Genomic DNA, 9614 nt, shown 5'->3' with positions numbered 1-9614 from the left:
CAACAGAGCCAGTAAGAACTCAAAGGCAAGCAGCCCCACTAGATTGCCTATAGTGCAATACGGGGTGAAACACATGTGCTGTGGTGACCTTAGACAAGGCGCTCTGCACAGGACACACGTGGAAGATGCTATCCACCCTGGAGGCACCCGCTCAGGCCACAGAGGACCACCTGGGGGTGGGGCAACCACTCAGGCCACAGAGGACCACCTGGGGGTGGGGCAACCACTCAGGCCACAGACGGCCACCCAGCCTTTTCTCATACTGTGGGAATTTCCAGACGAATAAACAAATAAGCATTTCTATAATTTTCTATGTAATTCAGATTCAGCAAAACAATAAGCATTTGGTACTTATTTATGAAGGACATAAATAAAATTAAAGGGTAGTTATAAGCCCACTTCACTAATCCAAATTTCTGAATTCTCATATATAACTCAAAACATTTTAATGAATAAAATCATGAATTAATTCAAGTCAAAGATAAAGGGGCTGGAGAGATGGCTCAGTGGGTAAGGTCCTGAGTTCAGGTCTCTAGCACCCAAAAGCCAGAAATGGTCCATGTGCATCTGCAACCTCAGAACTGGGGGTGGAGACAAACAGAATCCCAGAGCTCACTGGTCAGTCTAACTCTAGTTCAGTTCGGTGAATGCCGGGTTCAGTGAGAGAGTCTGTCTCAAAAAACTGAGAGGAGGAAAGACACAGAAGGTACCTGACATCAACCTCTGGCCTCCACACATGCCCACGTGTGCACATACATACATGCATACCAGAGAGAGAGAGAGAGAGAGAGAGAGAGAGAGAGAGAGAGAGAGAGAGAGGAGAGAGAGAAAGAAAGTGACGGCCTGGGGCTGTAACATAGCAGTGGAGTACTTTCCTGGCATTAACAAGGCCCTGGACTTTGTCTCCAGGGAGGAAAATGAAGGGGAAATAGCCACAGATAACCCCAAACCTCATCCCAACCATCCCAGCCCCTCTTAGACATCTTGCAGAACTATGCATTGTCGATAGTGACTTTATTGAGCATGGTGCACAGCATTGTACATGGCTTGACAAGGTGAAAGTAGTTGTGTCTCAGCCTCTAAAGGCTTCCTTCATTTCCCTGATCCTGTGGGTTTTCCTCCAGGGCTGCAGGAAGCAGGCCGCAAGTACCTTCAGTGGTGCTTGCTATGACATGTTACAGCATGGGTCACACTTGTCACACTTTGTGTTCATCCCATCACACTGGGAACTCCTTAAAGACAGCACCCAACTCTGCAACCTCGATGGCCAGTTACATGTTTTTGAGATAGATGAATGACTGAGAATGAGGAATGCTTCGTTTTGGCTCCTTCTCCTGCTCCCAGTTTGTGTGTAGATGAAACAGCACAGGGGAAGAGGGCATCTAAAGGCGTGGCCCACTCAGGCTAGAATGCCATCTTTGTATCTGACAAAGCACTGGCTGGCTTCCCCAAGGGGCTGAGAACACAACAGAGCCACAGCAAAATCTCCAAGCCGACAGTGGGGTTCGGCAACCCAAACTCCCACCTTGGAGCCTGTTAGGAATAGGGCAGCAGCCCAGGGACCTGGTGGGACTTGAAAGCCAGTGCAGCTGGCTCCCGTGAACCTCAGCCAACACGAGACTCCGGAGTGAAGAGCCTCAGCCCCCTGACCTGAAGGAAGCCTTTTCTGGCTTATCCCTTCCCATATTTGGAAAAAGGCCACCCAAGAATAAACAGACACTAAACCAATGACTTTGAGAAAGAATACGTTTTCAAGATTCTCAGGAGAAGGTTCAGATGCCCCGTCCCTCCTGAGGCTGGGTCTCCATGGACACCCTCCTATGCCCTCTCAGAATGCATTTATGTTCTGTGAGGGAAAACGGGTCACATGAATGCAGTAAGCACAGTGTTTTGTGGATGTTTATCATTTCATCAGCTGCTGATCCAACGCCTAAAATGTTTGGTAGAGGAGAAGATCCTGCTTACACCAGCGAGGCAGTTGAGCAGCTGTACACACTTGCACACCTAGCGCTGGGAGTGTGATGGGGTGGCCTTGACTCCTGACCTGCTTCCAGCTAGCCCTGTAACAGAGGACAAGCTTCTGCCCATTGTACCTCCAGTTCCTGATCAAGTGAGGGTTTGACCAGACCATCTCTCGTTGCCTCAAGCAGAAGGATTCTTGGCCCATGGGTGCAAGGCAGGCAGGCCCTCATACTTCCCAAGTTAAGGCCGTGGTAGATACTGCTTAGGATTCTCAATGAGCCTTGCACATTTCCCTGAGCATGGGCCAGTCTGGCATTGCCACGCCATGCCTCGCATTGCAAAGTGGCTGGAACGGCAGCTTGGGGGCTACAGGTCGACTCTGGTGCAATTCAACTCTTTCTGCAAAACGTAACAGACTTTCTCATCTACTTATGCGCTGTCCTCTTTGTTGTCTTTCTAGACTCTTATTTATTTTTTTAGACTCTTATTTTTTACAGCTAACTTTCCAGTGAATTCTGGGCTACATCTGCAAGATAAGTTCGCACTTCCCCTTTTGTACTTGAAGCAACTCTTCAGAAAACCCAGACAAGACCCAGACAATTGCATTCTCACAGTGAAGTGAGCTGGGTTCCTCTTGTTATAATTCTTAGTGCAAGATTTAAAATTACAAGTACCTGATCGAAATTGGGAATAAGCTCTTAAATTTTAACCTGCATTAATGGAGAAGTTATATTTTCTAGCCTCAAGTACACTATAAAAATATTTCCTAAGAGATAATGATTCTTAAATATTTATATACATACATTTCTTCCCAAGACAGCCAAAGATTTTTTTAAATTTCGTCTGTTATCTAGATAGTTATGTCAAAATAATCATTTAAGGAGAGAAGTCAGACAGCTTTACTGAATTGAGTATTCACATGGTACATTAGAAAGATCTAGTGTTAGAGAATATGAGGTTTCATATCAGCTTAACATGCAGATCTTTGCATTCAGTGTTGTCAACCAGTGATTTAATGTCAATCAACGCCTCCCTACCGATGCCCTTGGACACACGGCACCTACTTAATGCTGTTGCTTTTATGTGATCTTCTTTACACCTGGGAGAACTGGATTCAGGGTCCAATCGGGGTTCCATTCATACTTTGTTATGCCATGTCCAGCATAAAATACTTGCTGTGACCCAAAAGAAAAATGCAGCAAAATTCAATTTTGGAAGAATGACAACCAAACATGTCCTTGAGACCCACAGAAAGCTCAGAACTGTAGCAGATTCTGTATCAAGAGAGCTGGTTCAACAGAATAGGTCAGACTAGATCAGCTGGGCTGGGGAAATAGAGAAACAAATGCTAAGAAATTGAGCAGCGATATTCAGGTCTGGTTTGCTGAGGCCTTGACTCCTTTTCCCCCGACTCTCTGCCTTATGATTTCTAATTTTCACGATACACAGGACGCTCCAGGTGTTTCATAGTGAGTCCAGGTGAATTTCTAAAGTTACCAGAGGCATGGAAGCCTGCACACATTACTGCAGGTGCACTGTGGCTCACGGTGCCCAAGCCTACCCTGAGTATTTCTCTTGGGTCAAGTCTAAATTGTGCCATCATCCTTTGCAGGAACAGGCATACACTTCCACCAAAGACCAGCATAGCATGGCCACTGACAGTGAATAGGAACCCATGTTTAAGACCGAATAGTCCATCTTTCTCATATTAAATAAACAACCAAATTCACTATGGCTGGATACTATGAGGTTTTTAAATTCTATACCTCCCCAGAATTGTCAAAAGTAACCTTGTAGCCAATCCTCTTGAGGACACTAAAAAAAATCTGAAACAGGCTACCCACAGTGCCAAAAGCTGTGTCAAAAAGGAGAGAGAGCGTGCCACCCAGGCCCAGGGCAATGTCCCTGCACACAAAGGGGACCGTGCCCACTGTGTGCACAGGGAACATGGCTACATCCACAAGGACTCGGAGAGGGATGCTCAGAACCCGGCAGACAGCCTTCAGCAGACAACAGAGGATCCGGAGAACGGCCCTGATGATTTTGGCCACCACCTTGAGCACCTTCCAGGGTATGCCCACCAGCTCTTCCCCAATGGCCATGAGATATGAGAAGGCTGCGGTGCCCATGCGGTAAAGGCAGTTCTCGATGCCACTTATCACCTGCTTGGCCACAAACCACAGGAGATAGAGGATGTTCTTCAGGACTTCAATCACAAGGTAATAAATTAACTGGAAGAGCTTGATGAAGGGGGTGGCGATGAAACCCAGGACTTTTGCCAGAAGACTGCGCCCTCCCTCAGGTGCCTCTGGGGGCAGTAGGGCAGACCTCTGGCTGCGGGTGCTGGCGAGGGGACTCTTTTGAGACTGCACCGATCTCTCCTCATCCTGGACCTGGTTGACCACTTCCAGGATCTTTTTCATCTTCTCCGTGTCTTGCTCAGCCTCACCGCAGTTGTCCCGGAACAGCTGAGGTTTTGACGGAAGCAGTTTCTCCAGGTCTCTTACCATCACGTCTTCTATGATGTCATTGCCCTGGGTGTGCTTAACAAAGCCCATGGCCCAGCCTCCTCCAGGGACAGCACAACAGGCTGCCAGCCAGACAAACTCAGGGACAGTCACTCTGTCCTTTATCCTGCTGTCTGAGGGGACAGCCCCCGTGATGATAAACAGGTCTTCCCCATTGCCACAGTGTGGGATCAAGGCTCGGTCCATGAGGCTGTTGAGATTCATGTGCCACCGTTTGCGGAAGGACTGGGTCATCGGGACTGAATTTGTCAGTGGGAATATGGTTGTCTGGAGGTCACTGCTAAGGGAGAACGGGAACAGCTGTCCGCTTTCATAGTCAGAGTCAAGGTAATCCGCGTTCAGGGCTTGCTTGCTTCCCAAACTGCTTATGGAGGCGACGGCATCAGCCTCTTCAATCATCTCCTCCAGACTGCTGTCCGGGTCATCGATCTGGAAGAGGAAGACAGTGTTGAGTCATCCCTGCTTACAGCAGTGGGACGGACACCGGGAGCACCAGGGAGCTCGCCCTGCACCATGCCTCACACTATGATTAATAATTCATTTTCTGCCTCGGTCAATCTACGTATGTATTGTGTATCAGTTATAATATATGTATCTACCTGCCTTTTATAAGACTCTTGAGGGTAACAGCATATATACATATATGTATAAAGACAGACATCTACATCTGTGTCTATATCCTAATCTAAAAGGACAAAAGAATTTGGAACTAACCTAGGACTGTTGCTGGACTGTAAATTCCTTCAGGCCAGTGACAGCATTCTTTCCTAGAGGATCCAGCTCAATGCCTAAGGTACTTTTGTTCCCCTTTAAGGCCTCAAGAAGGTTATGATAACAGTGTTTATAAGAACAGGGGCGTCAACACATCCATATTTTCAAAAATAATGTTAAATAATAATATATCCTTAAAGCCTCAAAACCATTAGAAAGCCCTTGTAATTACAAAAAATTTATGATGTAAAACTACGTGCTGTGACGTAGAAAGCAGGTGAGATACAAAAACTACTCAGCAGTAAAGAAGGACAAAATCATGAAATCTGCAGGTAAATGGATGGAACTAGAAACTGGTATACTAAGTGAAGTAACACAGACTTAGAAAAACAAACGATATATGTTCTCCCTCATATGTGGATCCTACACCAAATCCTTTTAAATTCTAGGTCCTTTTACTAAGATGATGCTATACAGCCGTCTCTTCTGCATGAAATATCTACCAACTGAGCCTGATTGCTAAACATCATTACAATTGGGCTTCTTGATGGTTGTGCTCATTCCCTTAGAGATAAGAGTTATGCAATTTGGGAGTCTTTTCCATAGACCCACTGAAGGGGTACTCCAATTGCCTCACCCTGTGTCCCTGTTCAGCAAGGAAGAAGCCAGAGAGGTCTACGTCTGATTAAGCCTCAAAACCATTAGAAAGCCCTTGTAATTACAAAAAATTTATGATGTAAAACTACGTGCTGTGATACTGAAAGCAGGTGAGATACAAAAACTACTCAGCAGTAAAGAAGGACAAAATCATGAAATCTGCAGGTAAATGGATGGAACTAGAAACTGGTATACTAAGTGAAGTAACACAGACTTAGAAAAACAAACGATATATGTTCTCCCTCATATGTGGATCCGAGCACCAAATCCTTATCTGTGCATATATATCCTGATGTAAGGTAGGAACCAGGAAAACGGAAAGTAACCAGGGAGGCAAAGGGGAAGAAAGAACCTGGGAGAGAAGAACAGTAGGAGGCAGGTGCCACTAAGGGGAAATAGGTAAAATGGGGGTAAATAGGGGAGGGAAGGCTATACAAGAAACGATGTGGGGATAAAGGGGAAGAAGGCATTCAAGAGAGGTGGACCATAGTAGATAGGAATTATCAAGGGAGAAATGGGGAAGATGGGGATACTTTAAATGGGGAGGGCGTAGAGGGCAGGTTAGACAGGGAAAGAGAGAGGGGAGAGATAAATAATGCCTCACTAGTATAAAAAAAATCAGAGGGAATCATATTATTAGTCCAAAACCCACTGAAAAATTACACATACAATATCCCTACATGAGTGCGTGTGTACAGCTGAAGGCTACATAACAGGAAACAGTGCCAGGCAGGAGAAACCTTCCTTTGTCGGCCAGGGTGGTCCAGGAGACTCCCAAATTTACACAGGTTATTGCCACAGCCCTTGATGCCTCTCAGAACTTGAAGGTAAGACCCTGTTGCTAAAGACAGGACATACTTTGGACACAGGATTTGGAGCAATGGAGCTGGAACTGACCTGGAAGTCACCTCCCCTGAAGGCTACCTCTCCTAGTTTTGGAGAGCCCTGTGCAAGCTGGTAAGGGAGAACATCAACTGATGGCCCAACCCCAGCTTCAAGGCCTAAAAGCCACATCAGTGACCATCACAACAAGTGACATTGGTGCAGTAGTGGCACTTTATCTTGGGGGTAATCAACAGCTACTTAATTGGACTTAAAGTCTACTGAATGAGAGGAAACTCGAGTGTGGTACTGTAAACCTAGTCAATACTTATAGCTGGAGCGGTCATAGATCTTAGAGAAAACCCTAAGGCTGTCACATCCCTAAACAAACGTGATTTCTTACTATGTAAGACAAGTATCCAGGTCACCACCCATCGAAGAAGTTTCTTTTTCAACAGACAGAGATTATTACAGAGTTCCACAACTGGTCACACACAGACATTGCCTGTGAATTTCCCAAGCCTAAGTGGCACATCTAGGATGCAACCTCTGCACTCAAGACTCAAGGAACATAGAACAAGGGATGAAGAGAACTCTAAGGCATCTTTCAGTTCTCATCAGTGAAGCTCCTCATGCAACAGAGGGCCGGGAACACAGAGAACAAGAGTTGGCAGAGTGTGGGGCCCTGACAGGGCTCCTATACTGAGGTCCACCCACCCAGGGCTCCGGGACCACTGCAGAAGAGGGGCGGAAAGATTGTAAGAGCCAGGGAGGAGGTACATGACCATATGGAAATAGTCCTACAGGCTCCTGGGACTCTTCTCATACGAGCCTATAGCAAAGGTGTCAGCAGGCACGAGACCCGGGCAGACCAAGCAGACAAAAACCCAGCAGAGAACTGGGGAAACGGACAGCAGGCCCCAATCTTCGTCCAAGAATCATTGGCAGCTGATCACTGCAGGGTGAGGAAGAGCTGATCTTAAAGGGAGGGACTCGAGATAGGCTGACCAGACCTCAGTGGAGGAACTTGCACTAGGAGACATCTGGGGACACTAACTTTACATGATAGGCCTTAACATAAATGACAGAATTTATTAACTGGGGGGGGGGGGCAGCTACAAGAGGGGCCAATGGGGAAGGAGGTAAAAAGTTGATTAAGATGTACTGTATAAAATACACAAAAATTCAATAAATTTTTAAATTAAATGATAATTTTGCTTAAAAGCCTAAAACTATCCCCTCCCCCTCCATAAAATTCTTTGGAAAGCAGCACACAAAGTCAACGGTGCTGCTTCGTCCCTAAAAACGTGACCATTTCCTCTGAGTTCCTGTTTCTCTCCCTGTCCCTCCCCAACCCACTAGTTAACATGGGCCTTGTAAACTGAATCCCTAACTGATACTGGAGTAACTCGAAACCACCATTCGAACCCCAACACAGCCAAGGCTGTGGGGCTTTGGTGTCGTAGTCCTGTCTAGGGAAGTCTGACTGAGCATTTTCCCTGTCAGTCTGTGTGTGTGTGTGTATGTGTGTGTCTGTATATGTGTCTGTATGTATGTGTGTGTCTGTATATGTGTCTGTATGTATGTGTGTGTCTGTATATGTGTCTGTATGTATGTGTGTGTCTGTATATGTGTCTGTATGTATGTGTGTGTCTGTATATGTGTCTGTATGTATGTGTGTGTCTGTATATGTGTCTGTATGTATGTGTGTGTCTGTATATGTGTCTGTATGTATGTGTGTGTCTGTATATGTGTCTGTATGTATGTGTGTGTCTGTGTGTCTGTATGTATGTGTGTGTCTGTGTGTATGTACGTGTGTGTGTGTCTATGTGTGTCTGTGTATATGTGTGTGTATGTGTGTCTGTGTGTATGTGTGTGTCTGTATATGTGTCTGTGTATATGTGTGTCTGTGTGTATGTATGTGTGTGTCTGTGTGTCTGTATGTATGTGTGTGTCTGTGTGTGTGTACGTGTGTGTCTGTGTGTATGTGTCTATGTGTGTCTGTGTATATGTGTGTGTATGTATATGTGTCTGTGTATATGTGTGTCTGTGTGTATGTATGTGTGTGTCTGTATATGTGTCTGTTTATATATGTGTCTGTGTGTATGTACGTGTGTGTCTGTGTCTATGTGTGTCTGTGTATATGTGTGTGTATGTGTGTCTATGTGTGTGTATCTGTGTGTGTATATGTGTGTGTTTTTACTGTGTGTCTGTGTGTGTGTGTCTGTGTATATGTGTGTCTCTGTGTCTGTGTATATGTGTCTGTATGTATGTGTGTGTCTGTATATGTGTCTGTGTATATGTGTGTCTGTGTGTATGTATGTGTGTGTCTGTGTATATGTGTGTCTCTGTGTCTGTGTATATGTGTGTCTGTGTGTGTATGTGTGTCTGTATGTATGTGTGTGTCTGTGTATATGTGTGTTTGTGTGTATGTACGTGTGTGTCTGTATATATGTGTGTCTGTGTGTATGTGTGTCTGTGTGTATGTACATGTGTGTCTGTGTATCTGTGTATGTGTGTATGTACGTGTGTGTCTGTGTGTATGTACGCGTGTGTCTGTGTATATGTGTGTCTGTGTGTATGTGTGTCTGTGCGTATGTGTGTCTGTGTGTATGTATGTATGTATGTATGTATGTATGTGTGTCTGTGTGTATGTATGTGTGTGTCTGTGTATATGTGTGTCTGTGTGTCTGTGTATGTGTGTCTGTATGTATGTGTGTGTCTGTGTATATGTGTGTCTGTGTGTGTATATGTGTGTTTGTGTGTATGTACGTGTGTGTCTGTATATATGTGTGTCTGTGTGTATGTGTGTCTGTGTGTATGTACATGTGTGTCTGTGTATCTGTATATGTGTGTATGTACGTGTGTGTGTATGTACGTGTGTGTCTGTGTATATGTGTGTCTGTGTGTATGTATGTATGTATGTATGTGTGT

General features: G+C 45.3%; 1 protein-coding gene across 1 annotated transcript in view; it reads right to left on the bottom strand.

The window, feature by feature from the left end:
• Positions 1–996: 996 nt before the first annotated feature.
• Endod1 (endonuclease domain containing 1) overlaps positions 997–9614 on the bottom strand; it is a 38200-nt gene continuing 29582 nt past the window's right edge. The window contains exon 2 of the mRNA XM_008823131.3: positions 997–4919. Within this exon, the coding sequence (XP_008821353.1) occupies positions 3723–4919 (1197 nt within the window). The 3' untranslated portion in view covers positions 997–3722. The remainder of the gene's footprint in view (positions 4920–9614) is intronic.

This window comes from Nannospalax galili, unplaced genomic scaffold (assembly GCF_000622305.1).
Source record: "Nannospalax galili isolate Female #2095 unplaced genomic scaffold, S.galili_v1.0 scaffold469, whole genome shotgun sequence".
In the NCBI taxonomy this organism is placed as follows: Eukaryota; Metazoa; Chordata; class Mammalia; order Rodentia; family Spalacidae; genus Nannospalax; species Nannospalax galili.
Note: the sequence above shows the minus strand (reverse complement) of the source record. Positions and strands in the feature narration are given on the sequence as shown.